The 20936-nt window shown below is 46.0% G+C and overlaps 1 protein-coding gene across 2 annotated transcripts in view; it reads left to right on the top strand.

Annotated features, from left to right (window-relative positions):
* The window catches only part of TBC1D24 (TBC1 domain family member 24), a 45022-nt gene extending 29951 nt beyond the window's left edge, over positions 1-15071 (top strand). For both annotated transcript variants that reach the window (XM_044303716.1, XM_044303715.1), the window contains 5 exons: positions 2904-3062; positions 4219-4282; positions 5072-5167; positions 5451-5676; positions 14355-15071. In XM_044303716.1, coding sequence (XP_044159651.1) covers positions 2904-3062; positions 4219-4282; positions 5072-5167; positions 5451-5676; positions 14355-14533 — 724 coding nt within the window. In that variant the 3' untranslated portion in view covers positions 14534-15071. The remainder of the gene's footprint in view (positions 1-2903; positions 3063-4218; positions 4283-5071; positions 5168-5450; positions 5677-14354) is intronic.
* Positions 15072-20936: the final 5865 nt, after the last annotated feature.

Here is a 20936-nt window from a genome sequence, read left to right as displayed (position 1 = left end):
AGTGAAAACCTCATCACAGCTGCCCCTTTTAATGAAAGTGCAGAGGGCGTGCCAGTTTCGGAGAGGGCAGAGCCTCGAGGTGTAACGTCAACGCTCCCGTTGCTCCTAGAGGCTCATTTGCATATATTAAAACTTTATTTTTCTCAGTAATGCGGGCACATATGAACATGGGACCAACACGGATGCCCTCAGCTGCCAAGTGCACATGTAACAGGTCAGCCAGTGTCATAGGTACAAATCTGCTGACAGATGCCCTTTTTAAAGGGGTCGTCTTTATGCAGCCTTTATCTATGTGCTACTTTATAGCATCTAGCTGTTAGCAGAAGGGTTGTCCACTGCTCCAGATCCTTCCTCTGGTGGCGAAAACAAGGAACCTTGGCATCTGCGGTGACTTGTCTGTGCATTACCCAGATGGCCCATTGCATTTCACTGGGCATCCTGTAATACGCCTTCTCTCTACAGCGTTGCCAGAAGCTCCCTGCAGGTATGCATTTGGTACAGTTCAGGCCTTTTTGAAAGGTTATGTCCACCTAGGCACTATTTTTATCTCTATGGCTACAGACTACAAATAGTGTGTAGTCTGATTATGCAGTTTTATGCCTTTTGCATTTCTTCTTTACTGTTTACAAGGCTCTATCGGACATTAACTTAGAGTCTCTACCTATAGGTGGCACTAGAGACGCTGATTTTTTTTCTTTTTTTTTTTTCTTCTTTCTGCAGGAGAGCTCATTTGCTACATCTTGAGGTGCATTCACACGACCGTAAGTGTTTCGCATTCCGCACATGGCCGGCACTATATAGAGAGTGCGTATTTTTGTCTGCAATTCCAGACAAGAATAGGACATACCCTAATAATTTTTTTTTTGTGGGGCTGCAGAACAGAACAACTGATGCTGTCTGCATCTTTTGCAGCCCCATTGAAATGAATGGGTCCGCACCCTTGCCTCAAAATTGCGGAACGGATGCGGACCCGTTTATACGGTTGTGTGAATGCACCCTTACGTACATTTAGTCAGTTAGGAATAAGTAGTGGATGTGCATAACAGCTATAGACACAACACTAAAGTTAATACAAGGCACTTTTAATGTATTGTGATTGTCTATATTGCCTCCTTTGCTGTCTGGATTCATTTTTCCATCACATTATTCACTGCTTGTTTCCAGAGGTTACGACCACCCTGCAGTCCAGCAGTGGTGGTCATACTAGCACAGTATAGGAAAATGTGCTGCCCTCTCTGGTGGCCGGAACCGTGGAAGCACGCATGCGCAGCAACTCCAGTTCCTCCCCCTCCCCGTATCCGAGTTGCAGCGGTGGCCATAACCCCTGGAAACGAGCTATGTCTAATGCAATGGAAAAATTAATGAAGCCACCAAAAGGAGGCAATATGGACAGTCACAATACGTTAGTAATTGTCTGGTATTTGCAAAGAGGTTTTAATAATTGCATTTGAACTAGAGATGAGCGAATCAATTGTCTGTCAGCAAGCAGAGTTCTACACCTGCTATTTGCTGTTCCCGCTGCTGTCAATGCTCCCCCTGCTGCTTGATTGACAGGGCCACCGCTCCGAGTAGCTGCACAAGCGCATTCACTTCTGGAGCAGCAACTATTCATGCTCTGCTACCATGAAGATTAGCGGCACAGTCGCTGCTCTGGTAGTGGACGCAGAGAAATGACTTGCAACAGAGCACATTGCCTTTAAATTCCCTAGGATCCTCTAGGATTACATGACTTACTGGTGGACGACTGTTTATACAGCATTCTGTATCCCAGACGACCTCGCAGAATGAATTTTTAATGCCAATCTTATAAATACGTCATTTAGAAGGGCAAAACCTTTTCAGGTGGAAGCTGACTGAAATCTCCGCATGACACCCAATCCCAGCTCATTGTCTCATATTGCGCTACGCTAGTGAGGGACGCTACGCCGTCATCCATCCCCCTCCGAGCATGACCATGCTTCTACTAACTTGTTGCATGTTTGATGGAATGGGGATAAGAAATGCTAATTTATGTAATGGCTAAGCTTGTCCTGTAAGAGATTATTTAAAGGGCATCTGTCCGCAGATTTGTACCATGACCTGCTGCATGTGCGCTTGGCAGCTAGAAGCATCTGTGTTGGTCCCATGTTCATATGTGCCCACGTTGCTGATAAAAATGATGTTTTAATATGTGCAAATTAGGCTCTAGGAGCAACGGGGGCGTTACCATTACACCTAGAGGCTCTGCTCTCTCTGCATCTGCTGCACTTTTATTGACAGCGCCAGACAGTGTAAATATCATCATACCTGGTCCTGTCAAAGTGCAGAGGATGCGACAGTTGCAGAGAGCAGAGCCTCTAGGTGTAACGGCAACGCCCCCGTTGCTCCTAGAGGCTCATTTGCATATAATAAAACCAAATTTTTCTCAGCAATGCGGGCACATACGAACATGGGACCAACACAGATGCCTTCAGCTGCCAAGTGCACATGTAACAGGTCAGCCGGTTTTATGGCTACAAATCTGCTGACAGATGCCCTTTAAGTCCAAGAAAAACTAGTAGTATTCTGAATAGCATTTACGGGCAGCACAATTTTTTTTTAGTTTTTTAGTTTTTTTTTTTTTAGTTTTTTTTTATTTTTATTTTTTTTCTTATCCCCAGAAACGGCACCACTCCTGACTAAAGGCTGTTTGGTATTGCAGCTTCACCCTTATTGTTTGAATGGAGCTTTTGGCTTGGAAATACATAGGATCATAACAGTTACATACGCTTTTATTTAACCCTTCCAGTCTGGCTTATTGAGGTAACGGCATGGCCTGAGCACTGTTACTGCGTCAGGCCTGCGATCTGTAGCTGTTTATTTGATTTCTTCTGCCTAATGACCCGTTTTTTTTTTTTGTTTTTTAACCTCCTAATTTCTGACAGGCAGAATGTCCACCTGGCTGTCGATGCAGAAAATTTCAAGTCTGGGATTGTAAGCGTGAAAGAAATGAGGGACATCTGGTCCTGGATCCCAGAGAGATTTGCCCTCTGCCAACCGCTACTGCTTTATACCAATCAAGAACATGGCAACAGCCTGAACAGGTCGGTGGGTGAGGCCCTTTGTACATTTCCATCCACATGCTATTAATTCTGCAGATTGCTGAAGAGGTAAACCTGTCTACATGTCTCTCGCCAAATGCTGACATCCAGTCATGGTACCAGGCAGGGGTGGATTGGCCCTGGGAAAAAAATAAAATAAGTGGCCCCATGTTGTAGGTGGGTCCAAATTGACAGAAGACCGCCAAAACTAGTAGGCAGGCACAACAGAAGTAGACGGAGCCTGTAATACCGTAGTGCAGCACAGAATACCGCCCCAGCAGAACCAAACACCACAGGGCAGCACAAAATCCTGCCGCCCCCAAGCGCAGTATTCAATTATATCACTATCATGAGGACAGTATTACAGTTGAGTTCAGGAGGACACCTGTTGCCATTGAGCATCTCATCGTTATGTACCTGGTCTGCGGCCATCAAGAGAGCTCGAGTGGCCCTCTGGGTATCGGCCCACGGGGAACTTTCCCTGTAGGTTCTATGGCCAATCCACCCCTGGAACCAGGTAGGTATACCCTCCTTCCCTATGCTCATGAACGGGTTTTGCTCCTTTTCATGGCAACCATCATCCTCTTTCTACCCCCTTGTGTCTCTGGCTAAATGCAGGGTCCTCCTCTCATCAGGTTATATTTACCATAGTGATTATATAGGAGCTGCCATTAGTTACTTGTATGGTAGGCTTTTGTAGCGCTGTTGAATCCTCTTTATTGCTAGATTTATCCAGTTTTTTAGTTTTCGGCATAGTTCAGCAACATCTAAAACATGAGGCACTCGCAGCATGCACCTTTCTTGTCCGTTATCTGTTCCGGATTCATTAATTCAAGCTAATGGGTCCAGAATATAACGGACGCACCCGGAAGCCATATGGACGTCCTGATACGTCAGAGATTGGAACGGATAAAGTATTTTGTGTGAAGATCAATTAACTCAAGTTGCTTATCTGCGGTGTCCCTGCGTACAAGGTCTACTTACTGTAGGTGACAAGTCAGTGGTTCCCAGTATGTTGTGGACATAATACAGACCCTCAAAACTGCCCTGACCTTGATCCTGGGTATCAAATGAATGACTGGTTGGGTTATAATAGTCAGTTCTACTATCCTATGGTATCTTGTCTGTCTGTAGTTCATAATAATGCTTTTGTTGTCAGGTTTTACTTGCACTGTGAGGGACATGAGCCCACCCTGCTTCTCATCAAAACCAGCAACCAAGAGGTGAGTAACAAGCCAACACCTATGGGCCCTGTAGCTGAATGTATCTGTGTTGCATGTTCATATGTGCCCGCATTGCTGAGAAAAATGATGTTTTAATATATGCAAATGAGCCTCTAGGAGCAACGGGGGTGTTGCTGTTGCACCTAGAGACACAGCTCTCTCTGCAACTGTTGCACCTTCTGTACTTTGCCGGGACCAAGCATTTACACTGCCTGGACCTGTCGAAGTAGAGAGGGCTCAACAGTTGCAGAGGGGGCAGAGCCTCTAGGTGCAACAGCAACACCCCCATTGCTCCTAGAGGCTCATTTGCATATATTACAACTTCATATGTGCCTGCATTACTGAGAAACATGAACATGGGACCAACACAGATGACTTCAGCTGCCAAGCGCACATGTAACAGGTCAGCCAGTGTCATAGGTACAAATCTGCTGACAGATGCCCTTTAATGCCTGGGCTGTAGCACTATGTTCTACAATACAGTGTATATACTGGTTTATACCTAGTTGCATCCATTGCGCATTCTCGGTGATCTGGGCACCATGCTTAAAAGGGTTATCCAATATGTAAAACATGCGCCTTGTATACTTGCCCCGCGTCCCCGTCACGGCCTGCCGGATGTTTTGATCTGTACTACAGGGAGATGCAGCGTCAGCTATGCGTTGAGCGGGAACGACGCAGGTGCTGGGAAGCGGGGTAAGTATAATCTATACAAGGGGCCTGGGCATTGGGGGGCATGTTTTACATGTTGAATAACCCTTTGAGTATTTGCCTGCTGGTTTGTCGTAGGTGTGCGGTGCGTACTTGTCCACCGACTGGAGCACGCGCAGGAGGAGCGGGAACGCCCTGAGCTTCTTTGGGACTGGAGAATGCTTTGTATTTCGGGTAAGAACATGTTTACATGGAGTAATCCATCCAGGTCACCCACTTTTTTTGGGGATCCATTGTCCAGACATTTTACATCCTGAGTACATATTCTAGATATTAAGGTAATTTATTATTATTATCCTGCCCCACTACAAGGGGGAGCTTATGTATATGAGGTCCTTGGCGTGTACCGTTCATGACTTTTTTACCCCCCCCGACCTCATTTTTTGATAATATTTTAATTTTCTTACATCCATGGGATATGGAGATAATGTGTTTATTCTTCCCCTTGTTCACACAGCTGCAGCCGGAGGTGGAGCGCTATGAGTGGGTGATAATAAAACATCCGGAGCTCGGCAGAGTTGCTTCGGCAGCAGCTGAGAATGAGTCCAACTCTTTCCAGGAGACCGCTGAGAGCTCGGACCCCTCCAATCGGCTTTCACCTTTCCTGGCCACTCGTCATTTCAACCTCCCTTCCAAAACGGCCTCCATGTTTATGGCGGGGAGCACAGAGTGCATCATCATTGGTAAGTCGCCCTTTACGAGGTTCTCACACACAAGACTCTTATCTAAAGGAACCACGGGAGAAGCAATCTCTACCCGTGGCCCAACTTTAACAACTGATGTGACATTTTGTGAACTATCTGGCAGTGGTGGGGGAAAAAGATGGGTGCTTTCTGAGATCACAAACTGCCCTTGCAATATATGCATACAGCTCGACTACCGCTGTGATCTGGGATCTTATCAGACGTGCCTTGTGGGTTCCCTGACTAGAAGATGTCTGAGGCTGTAGGTGTCTATGTCTACCCGCCTGTGGTCACTGTAATGGTAGATGGTCTACAAAGAAGGTTGTGTTTTTTGTTTGTTTTTTCCCTTACGCCCGTGACAGCACCCTTGAGAGAGACCGCCTCCATCCAGGACAGGAAACAGGAACTTTCGTGGAGAGCTCATAAGGAGGAGCATGGCCCCAAGACCACCAGTTTCCTGTCCTAGACAGAGGACGGTGCGTGGAGAGCAGAAGATTTAGGCTGCAGGGCCCCTGGGTTTGATCTGGAGAGGGGTTTACCCGTCCCGGCGTAAGTCTCCTCTAGGAGCCGCCGATGGAAGTCTGGTGCTTGCTGCTGGGGTCCGGCCTATGCCGCGCTGCCGCTACTCAGCAGTCCCGGTCGCACTGGGAGGTGCGTCTGGCACGCCGGCCCTTCCTGACAGGGTTCAGGCGGGCCGGGGCCTCACCGCAGCATCGCAGAAGGACAAAATCTCGCGAGACAAGCGAGATCCGGATCTCTGCTGCAGGACTTCCGGTATTTGGAACGCACGCAGTGTGTGTTCCGGAAGTAGGAAGTAGATTTCCTAATAATGGCCGCAGATAGCTCCAGCAGGACCCGACCTCATAGGAAGCCGGATTTGGATCCTAGAAACCACTCTATCCCACAGCACCATGGAGGAGGTGAGTGCCCAACGCGCCGATCAGCAGGAGGGTCATGAGAGCAGACCGGTACTCCTGGTGGGGTAAGGGGGATCATTTCCCATCACTTTTTTTCATTTAGTCATGCTAAATCTCCCTTCCCTTTGTCTTGCCTTTTAGACTATAAAAGAGGGGCCTAGAAAGGCGGTCTCAAAAACCAGAGGGAAAGAATGTGCCGTCTGTAAAAAGAAACTTGCACCCTCTTGGTCAAAATTGCTATGTCAACGTTGCATTGAGAAACTAGTGGAGGAAGAGTCCCCATTCCTTCTGCAGAGTATTAGGGAGATGGTGAAGACAGAGGTCTCTGATTCCTTGAAAGATTTCAAAAAGAGCCTCCCCTCTGTAGCCTCGAGCTCCCTTGGAACCAGATCAGGCATGGCTAATAAGACATCTGACTTGGATCCATTAGAAGAAAGTGAACCAGGGGAAATCCTAGATAGCCCAGACTCGTCTCAGGATGAAGAATCCACTGGCAGACCACTTTTTTCCCCGGATGATACGGAAGCTTTACTAAAAGCAGTCCGTGCTACCATGAAGAAAGACTAATCCAGAGACCCGAAATCCGTTCAGGATATCATGTTTGGCGACCTAGCGCAGAAAAAAAAAAATCCAGAGTTTTTCCCGTGAATGAGAATATAACATTTTTGATACAAAAGGAATGGAAAAAACCTTATAAAGTTTTTTGTCCCTAAAAATGTGAAAAGGAAGTATCCTTTTGATGAGGCGGACTCAGTTAATTGGGATAGGCCTCCTAAGGCTACTTTCACACTAGCGTTCGGGGCTCCGCTTGTGAGTTCCGTTTGAAGGCTCTCACAAGCGGCCCGAACGGATCTGTACTGCCCTAATGCATTCTGAGTGGATGCGGATCCGCTCAGAATGCATCAGTCTGGCACAGTCTGTCCTCCGCTCCGCTCAGCAGGCGGACACCTGAACGCTGCTTGCAGCGTTCGGGTGTCCGCCTGGCCGTGCGGCGGCAAACGGATCCGTCCAGAGTTACAATGGAAGTCAATGGGGACGGATCTGTTCGAAGGTGACACAATATGGTGCCTTTTTCAAACGGATCCGCCCCCCATTGACTTTCAATGTAAAGTCTGGACGGATCCGTCTGAATACAAATTGTACTTAGACTTTTTTAGTGAAATATAATGCAGACGGTTCCGTCTGAACGGATACCATCGTTTGCATTATAGGAGCGGATCCGTCTGTACAAATACCAGACGGATCCACTCCGAACGCAAGTGTGAAAGTAGCCTAAGTTGGATGCACCTGTTGCAAAGATTTAAACAAAATCGGCTCTACCATTTGAGGACTTGGGTACTCTTAAAGACCCTATTGAAAAGCGAGCGGAAGTTTACCTCAAAAAGGTTTGGGAGGCCTCAGCTCAAGCTTTTAAGCCGAATATTGCCGCCACATCCACTGCTAGGTCTCTAAAGTTATGGCTAGAGGAATTAGAATCTCACATTCAGAATAAAACCCCGAGAGATCAATTATTAGCCGTTTTTCCCACTATACTTAAAGCGGTAGACTTTATTTCTGACGCCTCAGTGGATGCATTGAAATTAAACGCTAGGTCAGCTGCACTTTCTAATTCAGCCAGGCGAGCTATTTGGCTCAAAGGGTGGTCAGGAGACACTGGATCAAAAAATAAGCTTTGCGCAATTCCTTGTCAGGGCGATTTATCTTTTTGGGTCCGTCTTAAACTACCTTTTGGATAAAGCTTCAGACAATAAAAAAGGATTCCCTGTCTCCAGACCCCCCAAGAAACAGCGTTTTTTTCGCAAAAACAAGAAGGATTTTTATAAGGGACAGAGAAAAGACTTCAGAGCAGACAATAAGAATAGGAAAGGCAAGGGCTTCCTTTTCGGTTCCCAATCCTCCTCAACCTCTAAACCCTCTCAGCAATGACTGTTTCTCTCCCGTGGGCGGCAGACTTACTCACTTCCTTCACGCTTGGGAGAAAATCTCCTCAAGCCCCTGGATTTTAAGCGTCATAAGGGAAGGTTTTTGCCTAGAGTTTGTCTCTCACCCACCGGACAGATTCAAAATCACAAGTTTCCTAGGAAATTCGGTAAAGAATCTAGCTTTACAACAGGAGATTGCATCTTTACTTTGAAAAAATTTCTAATCCTGGTGCCAGAGTCGTAGGAAGGCAGGGGCTTCTACTCTTCCCTTTTTCTGGTTCCCAAACCAGACAGAACATTCAGAACTATATCATAAATTTAAAAGATCTAAATCAGTTTCTCTCTTACCAAAAATTCAGAATGGAGTCTATCCAGTCAGTTTTAAAACAACTTTTCGGGGGCTGTTTCATGGCTACAATAGACATAAGAGATGCATACTATCACATCCCTATTCAGGTAGACTGTCTCAGAGTTGCTGTTTCAATAGGAGGTCACATTCATCACCTACAATATACGGCCCTTCCCTTTGGGATTTCTCAGGCTCCCAGACTATTCACGAAAGTCATGGCTCATATAAGAGAAAGACATTCTAGTAATTCCTTACCTAGACGATCTCTTGGTGGTAGCAGAGTCAGAATTCCTTCTCGAGTTACACCTCAAGGAAGTAGTGCAGATCCTAGAAGATCTCGGCTGGTAAATTGGGGAAAATCACATTTAATACCTTCCCAAGTTCGTGTCTTTCTTGGAATGATTCTGGACTCACAAAATCTACTCTGTATCCTCCCCCAAGACAAGATTCAGAGATTAATACAAGGGGTTCAGTCTCTGATGTCTACAAAAAACCCTACTATCAGACAAGCAATGGCGGTCTTGGGCAGAATGACTTCCACTATACCAGCGGTCAGCTGGAGCCAACTTCACTCCAGACCCCTTCAGTGGCAAATCCTGAAGGAATGGCAGGGTACCCTCTGGCCATTAGATACACCCCTCACACTCACCCCCCAGGTGATTCAGTCTTTTCACTGGTGGCTGAATCCTGTAAACCTGTCCCAGGGGCTCCCTTGGAACCAACAGAATTTTGTTACCCTTACCACCGACGCAAGTCCTTTCGGCTGGGGGGCCTGTTGCCAAGGGTACTTAAGGCAAGGCGTTTGGAAAAAAGAGCAGAGTATAGACTCTCAAAACATGAGGGAACTGAGAGCGTTTTTTCTCGCCCTAAAAGAGTTTCTTCCTCTACTTCAGGGAAAGGCAATAAAAGTTTTTTCGGACAACGCCACAGTTGTCTCCTATTTTAAACAGACAAGGAGGAACCAAATCAGAAAATCTTATGCAGTTGGCCGCAGACATTTTTTCCCTGATTCCTTGTGTTCCGTCCCTTATGGCTGTACATCTAAGGCGTACGGAAAACGAGGTGGCAGATTTCTTAAGCAGAAACACACTAGACCAGGGGGAATGGTCTCTAAATCAAATGGTCTTCGATCAAATAATTCAACTTTGGGGTCGTCCACATCTGGACTTATTTGCTACCAGAGAAAACAGAAAATGTTGTCTTTTCTTTTCCCTCAGCGCGAGAGATTCACCAACGGGGATAGATGCCTTCTCCCGCCATTGGCCGAACCAGCTTCTCTACGCCTTTCCTCCGTTGAGACTTCTTCCAAGATTCCTCCAAAAGTTAAGACAAGAACGAACGAGAGTGATCCTAATTGCTCCATTCTGGCCCCGAAGAACCTGGTTGAGGAAGCTATCCCTGACGGACCCTTGGATTCTCCCAGAGAGGCAAGATCTTCTGTCTCAAGGACCTGTCAACCATCCGAGCGTGAGGCAGTTACACTTAACAGCATGGCTCTTGAGGGGGAAATCCTAGAAAGTAGAGGCCTCTCCAAGAAAGTAGTTTCCACCTTGCTATCCTGCAGAAAGGAGATCACCTCTTACATTTATCTCAGAATTTGGAACACCTTCCAGAAGTTTGCCAAGGATCCGGTTAATCCTTTAAATCCCCCGCCTATGTGCAAGATCTTAGATTTTCTGCAAGCCGGTCATGAAAAGAATCTGAGGCCGAGTACTCTTAAGGTACAGGTATCCGCTCTAAGTGCCTTCTTTGATTCCCCCATTGCTAACCACCCCTGGGTCCGAAGATTTTTTTTAAAGCCATCAGCAGACTTAGACCTATATCTGGTCCTTCAGTTCCCCCCTGGGACCTTAACTTGGTCCTCACTAGCCTCACGGAGCCTCCTTTTTGAGCCTCTACAAGAATTGCCCATAAAACTCTTGTCCTTTAAAACTGCTTTCCTTGTGGCAATCACCTCAGCCAGGAGGGTCGGTGAAATTTCGGCTTTTTCTATTTCGCCACCTTACACTAACATCCTAGATGACAGGGTGCTCATTAAGCCAGACCCTTCCTTCTTACCAAAAGTGGTTTCTATGTTCCATAGAACACAGGACATTATCCTTCCTTCTTTGTGTCAAAATCCGAGCAATGAAAAGGAGGAAAAGCCCCATTGCTTGGATGTAAAAAAGATGCCTATCTCATTACCTGGAGGTTACTAGTCAGTGGAGGAAAACCTCAAAGCTGTTCATTCAATTTAGTGGGAAGAATAAGGGTCTCCCAGCCTCTACTAAATCCCTTTACAGATGGCTTGTGAGCGCCATTACTTTGGCCTATTCTTCAGCTGGAAAGACTCCCCCCGAAGGGTTTTGGTGCTCATTCCACTAGATCAGTTTCCACCTCTTTGGCAGAAAGGGCCGACGCTACCTTTAGAACAGATTTGTAGAGCAGCCACATGGCAGTCACCCTGTACCTTCTTTCGTCACTACAGACTAGACCAGATTTGCATACAGATTGCCAGCAGGCAGTTCCGGTGATGTAACTGCCTACCGGAATCCAGCGACGCTAGAGTGAAAGTACCCCTATTTTATCCTTTTATGACACTTCTCCACTATTCACACACTTTCGCAGGGCTCCAGATGGTGACCAAAATGGTCACCAATGCGACTTAAAATTGCTAAATGGCGACAAGACTTTATAGTCTTGTCGCCATTTGCGCCTAGACCCGCCGCTGCTCTGCCTCTCGCACACTAATAACTGACATGGCACGCGCTGCTGTCAGTGCGTGCCATGTTATTCTCAACAGCACAGGGGAGAAGGAGGCAGTCCCTCCCCCTGCACCGCTGCTGCCGCTGCCACCAATGGGCTGATAGCAGGGATGAGGAGGGGAGGGGCTGTGGCCACTGCGCTACCAATGAATATCGTTTCTGCTTAATACAAACGCAGGCTGCGCTGCGGGTGCTAGCCATATCCCATACCCGGCACCCAGCCGCACCTGACGGGTTAATAGCGGCGGTTCACAGCGCGCAGTCATAGAGGCTGGGTGCCGGGTATGGGATATGGCTGGCACCCGCAGCGCAGCCTGCGTTTGTATTAAGCGTAAACTATATTCATTGGTGGCACAGTGCACCGAACCCCCCCCCCCCCCCCCCCCCAACCCCAGTATTTTATAAAGCCGAATCATTGGTGGCAGTGGCAGTTCCGATCGGAGTCCCAGCAGTGTAATCCTGGTGCTCCGATCAGATACCATGGCAGCCAGGACGCTCCTGAAGCCCTGGTAAACTCCCTGCTGCCGTGTGCACAGAGCAGCAGGGACAGTGTGAGGTTCTATTCACGCTAATGGAGCTCTATCAGGGTGAACAGGACAAGGGATGAAAAGATCCCATGTTCTAGCCCCTAAGGGGGGAAATGGTTATTAAATAAAAAAATAATAGTTTGAAGAAAAAAAACACAAATATTAAGTTTAATTCGCCCTCTTGCTCAATTTAATAATTTATAAAATATATAAAAAATAACATATCGCCACGCCCGAAAAGGTGCGAACTATTAAAATATTAAAAAATATCTCCTATGCGGTGAACGCCGTAACAGGAAAAAAAAAATAAAGAAAACTTGCAATTTGCCTTTCTTTTTTTTTTTTTTGTCGCCTTGTCCAGACGTTCCATAAAATCTGGAATGTACGCGTCTTTTTTTGGTGGTTTTATTTTTTTCACATGGTATCGAGTATCGCAATACTTTTTTTATAGTATTGAAATAGTCAAAATTTTGGTATCGTGACAACTTTATTTTTTTTTTTTTTATGATACGATAACTTATATGTATTTTACATTTTGGCAACTACATTTTTCAGGTTAGGCTTCTTGATGATAATAATAATAATAATATTATTTTTTATTTTATTGTCTGGAGCCCTGTTTGGGTGCCTTTTTTGTTCTATGCCAATCAGCATATGTAAGAGATACAGGATCCTACAAGGCCTTTATGTGTGAGAATCAGAGTAAGGCCTCATGCACACGACCGTTGTTGTGTTCCGTTCCGCAAAATGGGATTCCGTTGTTCCGTGATCCATTTCCGTGTGTCTTCCTTTATTTTTGGAGGATCACCAGACATAAAGTAAAGTAAAAAAAAAAAATCTAAGACAGGTTTGCCATGCAAATGATAGGAAAAAAACTGACGCGGATGACAATCTTGTGTGCCCCCGTGTTTTTTAGCACTCCCATTGACTTAAATGGGTCCGAACCGTTTTCCGTGAAATAATAGGACAGGTTATATTTTTTTGACTGACTGGAACCACGGACGTGGATGACAAACGGTGCATTAGCTGAGTTTTCAACGGACCCATTGAAAGTCAATAGGAGCGCAGAAAATCACGAAAAACAGCACAACGGACACGGAATAAAACAACGGTCGTGTGCATGAGGCCTTAGACAAAAGGAGCTAGATGCAGTCACCTACCCATCTCGTTCACGCAAATAAATCCCTCATAATCTATAAAATAGGTTTCACAATAGGCGATTGTCAGAGCTTCTCTATTCTTTCCTTGTACAATGGCCTCTGCACAGGTCACAGAGCATGCCTAGAAGACTCTCCCATAGAAGTTAATGAGGTCTGCTCCTGTACATTGTGTCTATGACCCATGAGGCCGCTGGAAAGCAATTCTTTAAATGCTGTTAAGAACAGCTCAGACAAGATGGCCGCCCCCATAACTATGTTCAGGAAATAGATGGAAAAAAATGTGTAATCGGAAAATAAAATCAGATTGTGTCGACTGCCAAAAGAAGAACAAATATCGTCTGCAAACCGCCACATGTAGAGCCTTAAAAATGAATGTTCATCTTTTATCAAGAAGTCATTTTTGGCTCCAGTATTCTGTTCCGATTAATTTCTCAGTATATAATTATAGTGGCAAGAGCACAGTTTTCCAGATACTAAGCACCAAATACACGGTATAGATAATAGATTTATAACTGGCTGGCTGGCTGCAGCCACCACTAGGGGGAGCTTACTGCACACTTTTTTTTTTTTTCAATGGAAACAATATGCACTAACGCTGGGTTCAGACCTGAGCGTTCGGAAACGAGCGCTCTGTATGCGCGATTGTACGGGCGTTTACAATCGCGCATACAGAGACAGGCGTGCACACATTGTCGCGCGTTCCCGAATATCTATGTGCGGGAACGCGCGACAAACGCCCAAAAAAAAGCTCAAGCACTTGTTTGAGCGTCGGGCGTTTTACAGCGCGATCGTACGCGCTGTAAAACGCCCAGGTGAGAACCATTCCCATAGGGAATCATTGGTTCTTGCCTGTTGTGCGTTTTACAGCGCGTAGGAACGCGCTGTAAAACGCTCAGGTGTGAACCCAGCCTTAATGTCCAAGTTCCCTCTAGTGGTGGCTGCAGGCAGGCAAAATGTTATGTTTTTATATACATTACGTATATATCCACATTTTTTGAAGATCTGCTAACCTTTGTATGCCATTTGGACAGTAACCCTTTACCTTATGTGTTTCCTCAGGAGGGGGCGATGGACAAGCCTTGTATATGGATTCTGATATGAATTATGGACGGACCAGTCACTGCAATACTTTCAACAATCAGCCTCTGTGCTCAGAGACCTTCCAGATCGCCACAATTGAGGTGTGGGGCTTCAAGGACAACCTAAATGGTGACGAGCACTCCTCTGCGTTACCATGAGGTCACTCTCTGTTCATATCATTAGTGTGTAAATATGGATATGCCTCAGCTGGGACATCAGAGCAGGTATGGAGGCGTCTGGTGAAGCTCCTGCTCGCCTTCCATCAATGTGAGGAGCTGCAGATACTGATCCGCTGGTTAATGGTCTTGCGGACAAGTACATGGTTGGTTAGTATAAAAGCGGCGGTGAAAGTATGTGTACCGTCTCATTGGACCAAGCTTAAATGTGCACTTTCCAGTCCCTGGATTCATTCCCACTGATGGAAGAACCCTGTAGACCCCATGTCGCGTGACCGTCCCTCTCCCATGTGTGTTTGCTGTGTAGATCTACCCTGAGATCATGTTTTCTTGTCTTGTTTCTTGTCCACTGCCCTCCACCTGTCCCCAGACTCCATGGTGAGATGTTCCTCTTCTGATTTGTCTCTACAGTACCAGCAATGATTGCACCCTGTCTGGATAGATGTGAAATTATATGAATTGTCCTGAGTCTGTCACACTGAAAGTGGTGAATATTTCAGGAATAAAAGTCATTCTCGGGCACTGGAGTCTCAATTTCTGTTTTAGTATTTAAATTTCATAGTTAACCAGGGTAAAACTACTCTGTAATATCTTATACAATGTCAAGGTGGTACAAACTGTCCCTAAAAGTCACCACTAGGGGGAGCTTACTCTGTTATCAAGTTCAGCATATCATGTGAAGTCATGGAGTTAGTTCGCAACTGCCCTCTAGTGGTGGCTGCAGTCAATCAAAATTTTAACAGATGGGGTCCGTGGCCTACCGCAGCATGGAGTAGGACGCGCGTCAGACCGCTCCTGCCTGAATCCTGACACATCCCGGAGACTGAAGCCTGCAGGTGGTAATAAAACCACTAGAAAGAGTCCTGAAAGATGGCGGATTCCTCTGGAACTCTTAGTGGAGGTGGAAAACGTGCCGAAGTGTGGGAAGAGCGGCGCGTGCACAGACAGGACACAGGGCATGGGAATAGAGGAGGAAGGGAGGAAGACAGGAGGCGGTGAGTTGCAGCGCGCCTTAGCAAATATGCCAGGGTAGCAGAAAAGACAAAGGACTGGTCACAGATCAATGGTGCTGGAGATAATTCCTCCTCTGAGCTAGAGGAGCACTCCACAGATGAAGAGGGGGGAGAACAACAAGGACTGCAAAGTCCCTATGTCCCAAATAAAAGCTCAGGGTAAAGCAATCCCTCACAAACACTCTGAAAAGGAACCTACCCTTAAGGATATCATGAAAGCAGCAGCTAGCTGCAACAGTACCCTGAAAGCCCTCAACCACCAAGCCTGAGAGAAGATGTATCTCTGATCAGGCATGACATGCATAAAATCAATGAAAGAACCTCAGTGCTTGAAAAGAGTGTGTCAGAGATGGAAGATGAAGCTAGGCCTCTTAAGATGGCGTCCAAAACGTCAGCAAGAGATGTGGCAGCACTGTTTGCCAAGCCAGGCGATCTGGAAAATAAATCACGCCATAATAACATCAGAATAGTGGGGGTCCCGGGAAAAAAACAGAGGGGACAAATGCCACAGAATATATTGAAAAATGGTTGCACCAGCTATTTCAGGACAAAGGACTGTCTCCACTATATGCTGTAGAAAGAGCTCATCGGGTGACCAGAGACCCGTCCTGGCCAAAATATTACACTTTTCAAGGACAGGGATACCATTGTGAGGCAGTCACGTGATAACATGGACACGGTCATCAATAGAGCAAAAATTTCCATCTTTCCGGACTATTCCACAGAGGTCAGGACAAGGTTCCTGGACATCAAGAGAAGACCTAGGAATCTACAACTTCCATACTCCCTGTTCTTTCCGGCCAAATTGCGTGTGGTGGGGCTAGGATCTACCAAGTTCTTTGAGGATCCAGGAGAGGCGGCGTTTTGGCTGGACTGCCATGAAAACCAACTGAGAGCATGTGACAACAATGCCTGAAAAGAAGATCTCTGGGATTCTTATTTTTCAATGTGTAGTGCGATGTCTTTATCTGTTCTCTGGTTTCTAGGATTGTAATATGCAGAGGGACACTTCACCAGAAGACTCTTCCACTGTTGGGACTTTGTGAATACCAACAAGTTATCGGTTCCTCTGATGCAGGAGCGTGAGTAGTGCACAGAAAGTGCAGCTCAAGGAACGTTTTTAGTTTATATCTGGCTCCTAAGGAGTTGAGGTTCTCCCCATGACTATACAATATGGTTCAGATAAAAAAAATTGGGGGAAGATCACTTTATGTTTCATATCAAAAGTATGACTCACATGACTAGGATACTTAGCTGGAATGTGAGGGGAAAGGCTGATACACAAAAGCATCATGGCATCTTATATTACCTATTACGCTTTCATCCAGCTTTTTGCTGTCTACAGGAAACGCACTTAACCAAAGATGCATTGCATTGGCGGAGAGAGTCTTGGGTGGGCTATGGTGCTCATGCGGTGCTATCCTCACATTCCAGGGGAGTAAGCATACTGGTACATAAAAATATCAGATTTGAATGCATTAAAGAACATTTAGATGAGGACAGAAGATTTGTTTGTGTACTTTGCACTATTGAGGGCATTCAAATGTTACTGGTAGCATTATATATTCCTCTGCCATTTGCGTTGACCCCTGCTGAGTGATCCTTGAGTTTGTGGTAGAATACCCCGGAATTCCGTGGATGCTGGTAGGAGACTACAACTGCACACTGGATGGATAGATGTAGGGTGGGGGGAAATGGAAGATCCCTTGGGAACTTCGGCATTGTGTAACATCATTAGAGGTGGGATTAATGGATATATGGAGACTGAGAGACCCGACAGAACGTAATATTCTTGAAGCTCGTCCACATATGGTTCTTTGTCCCGGGTAGCTTTAGCATGGGTAAACGATGGAATGCTTCTGTTTGTTCATTCCTCCGATAACTGAATCCCTTAAAGAATATTTTATTTTACTTTCAAAAGAGGAAAGGGACCAATTAGAGGCACCCATTGTCATGGATGAATTGGTCAATGCCTTGGAAGACATGGCTAATGACAGCCCCGGGTACAGATGGCATCCTGGTGGAGACATATAAGAGATTTCAGGATATACTGTTACCAGTACATCACCCAGCAAATGCCCCGATTCTGGCTACCTCTGGACAGATTCCATAAAATTATCTCTATCTTTAGGGAACTTTATATGGAGAGGAGGTCGACCAAGGATCAAACTTGAAACGTTACAATATTCTAAAACGACGGGGTGTTTGGCAGTACCCAATCCATGGATTTACTACCTAGCCGCACAGTGTCAGCATTTTAAGGGATGGAAACATTATTTACTGACAGACTGGACTAGCCGGATTTTACAGCAGACAATGGGGAAGAAGGACTTAATGTGGATACTGGAAGGAGAGGGAAAACGTACGCTGGCAGTTAATATCCCTCTGATAGGCCAATGCACGGAACGGATGCACAACATTCGTGTGCAAGAGGTCTAAGACTACAGAAATCTGTGCCAGCCAGGGGCTAGCATATGAGGCGCCAAAAGATACGGGGACCACAGCAGATGAATGGGGGGGGGGGGCTTCTTTAGAGAGAAAAAAAAGTGCAAAGACATCAGTGGGGGCTGCACTATAAGGTAGGATAATTAGATTAAGGATATCCAGGTGTAAGGTCCTCTTTAAAGGGGTATTCCAGGATCAGGATATGGCCTATCCTGAGAATAGGCCATCAATAAGGGGTCACACCCACAGCACCCTACCGATCATCTGTTTTGAAGGGACTGCGCATCAGCATCAAGGCCCCTTCAAACAGCTGACCGGCAGGGGTGTCGTGAGTCAGATCCTCAACGTTCTAATATTATTGGCTTATCGTGAGAAAAGTCATTAATATCCTAATCCTGGAAACCCCCTTTAACAACCCATATCACGAGTTTTCCGCTACAAGGCATGTCTCCTTGTGCTGTAACATGTTCTATGCTGCTCTATAAAAGGTTTAATTAGGTTTATGCCGACTGGACTTGGGTTACTAATTAACTACGCATTCCATGAAGACAAAGAAAATCAGAATTGTTTCACTTCGACTTTATTTCTAAATGTAAATTCACTAAACCTTCATTATTGGGGGGACACAATCATCTGCCTTAGATCTTTTGTTAGTGAATATCATCTCTTCCCTTGCAGTAAGATTTAACCAGCTGAATTTCATCACATGCCCACTAGATGGCAGCAGGGACAGAACTGTAGCACATTATGGCCACTGGGTGGCAGCAGAGGGTTATTTTCTGCTCCAAGGTGGATAATATACCAATCCTACTGATGTATTCTAATGGTTGGATATTTCATATTCCAGACTGTGGCACTCTAGTGCAGTTTTAGCCCACTGAACCCTAAAAATGATAAAGTTCTTTCCGTGGAACCATTGCCTTGAAGATTGCAGTGTCAGCTGTACAGGGTTTAAAGGGATTTTCTGGCTTTATGGAAGTGAAGCTTAAAGCGTTTGTATCGTTCAGCTCCTGAGAATCCTGACAAATGGATGATTTGTGAAAGCCGTGGCCGGCCAGACACTGGACCTGCAGAGGGAACACCCACCAATGTGGCAGCTGCTGCTTGTTAGCTTCCCTTTAGGGCTCGTTCACACGAACGTATTTTGCATTCAGTGTACGGGCCGTTTTCTGCGGTCCGTATACGGAACCATTTATTTCAATGGGTCCGCAAAAGATGCGGACAGCGCTCTGTGTGCTGTCCGCATCCGTTGCTTTGTTCCGTGGCCCCGCAAAAATGGAGTCCTGTCCTATTCTTGTCCGTTTGGAGGACAAGAATAGGCATTTCTATAATGGGCCTCATGTTCCATTCCGCAAATTGCGTAAGGCACACGGGCGGCATTTGTTTTTTTTACGGTCGTGTGAACAAGCCCTTAATCTAGTACCAGGGTCCCCATTATGATACAGTTTACATATGTATGCACTGGGCTCTATGCAAACACATGAGATCTGCACAGTGTACCCACAACCTTTTTCTTAGTGCACCCTGATCTACATGATTGTCATGATTTGGTTTGCCTCAACATTACCCACATTATAAATCTACTTTGTGTCTCTGGCAGGGGTGCACCTAGCCTATCTGCTGCTTGAGGCGAAAACTAAAACTGCGCCCCCCCCCCCCCCCAATTTCTTAACCTAACCCCTTTGCCACAATGAAAGCGCTCCTTGCCCATGGCCCTTCTGTTGCCCCTACCTGGTGCTGCCTGACGCGATCGCCTCACCTGGCCTCATTGGTGGTGCACCCCTGTCTCTGGAATACAAGCAACCCATAAAGCTATAAATTGTATCATCAAATGATCCATTGTTTCTCCAAAAGGGGGCAGTGTTAACCAAGGAAATGCATTGGAATGCTGATACGGTGGTCTTCAGGATGTCGGCGCTGGTAAGCAATTATCATACTGGGGGCTTCTGACAACACTGGGACACAAGTTTTGTTGCTTGCGCATTTACTATTGTGGCTACGTTTATCCTGCACCAAATATCTGTAATTTTTGTGCAAAATATTGACTCCTTGTTGTAGATATATTTAATGAAGCAAATGAATGAAAAATAATAATTCACCGTGTCTCGCTCAAATAGGGGGCGAGACTTAACAGGAAATGGTGTGGCTTAAAATGTAGCCACAAAATTCGGTCGCAAGGTAAGACAACCGATGGGTGTTAGGCTGCACCAGATTTCTGAGTTTGCATGCATAGTTATGTATCCCCCCAAATTCATCCCAAGTGGTTGGATAATTACAGAATTAGGCTACATTCAGACGACCGTAAGTGTGTTGTGGTCTGCAAATTACGAACCCGCAAAACACAGATACCGGTCATGTGCTTTCCGCATTTTGCTGACCGCATACGGCCAGCCCTATATAAAAATGCCTATTGTCCGCAATTGCAGACAAGCATAGGACATGCTGTATATTTTTTGCGGGGCCGCGGAACGGAATTATGCTGTGTGCTGTCTGCATCTTTTGCGGCCCCTTTGAAATGAACGGGTCCGCACCCTGTTCCGCAAAATTGTGGAAAGGATGCGGACCCAGAAACGCTGTCGTCTGAATGAGCCCTTTAAAGGGGTTTTCCCAGATTTTAATACTGCTATACTCAAGGTAGGCCATCAATATCTGATCGGCGGGGGTCCGACACTGCGCCCCACCGATCAGCTATTCTGCAGTAAACCTAACACTGAAAGTTGCTGCTGGAACTACATGGGTCCATCCACTCTGTAAGAATGGGAGCAGCGCTGCAGTAACCAGATCCGTCCACTACACAATGGATGGAGCTGTGTACCCCAAAACAGCTGATCGGTGAGGGCTCGTGCGGGGTGTTGGACCCCCTCCTATCCTGGAAAAGAAAAGCCATCTGTTCGTCTGGCCATTGATTTGTACTGAAGTGGCAAATG

This window comes from Bufo gargarizans, chromosome 8 (assembly GCF_014858855.1).
Source record: "Bufo gargarizans isolate SCDJY-AF-19 chromosome 8, ASM1485885v1, whole genome shotgun sequence".
NCBI classification, from domain to species: Eukaryota; Metazoa; Chordata; class Amphibia; order Anura; family Bufonidae; genus Bufo; species Bufo gargarizans.
The sequence above is the reverse complement of the archived record's forward strand: the minus strand, read 5'-3'. Positions and strand labels throughout refer to the sequence as shown.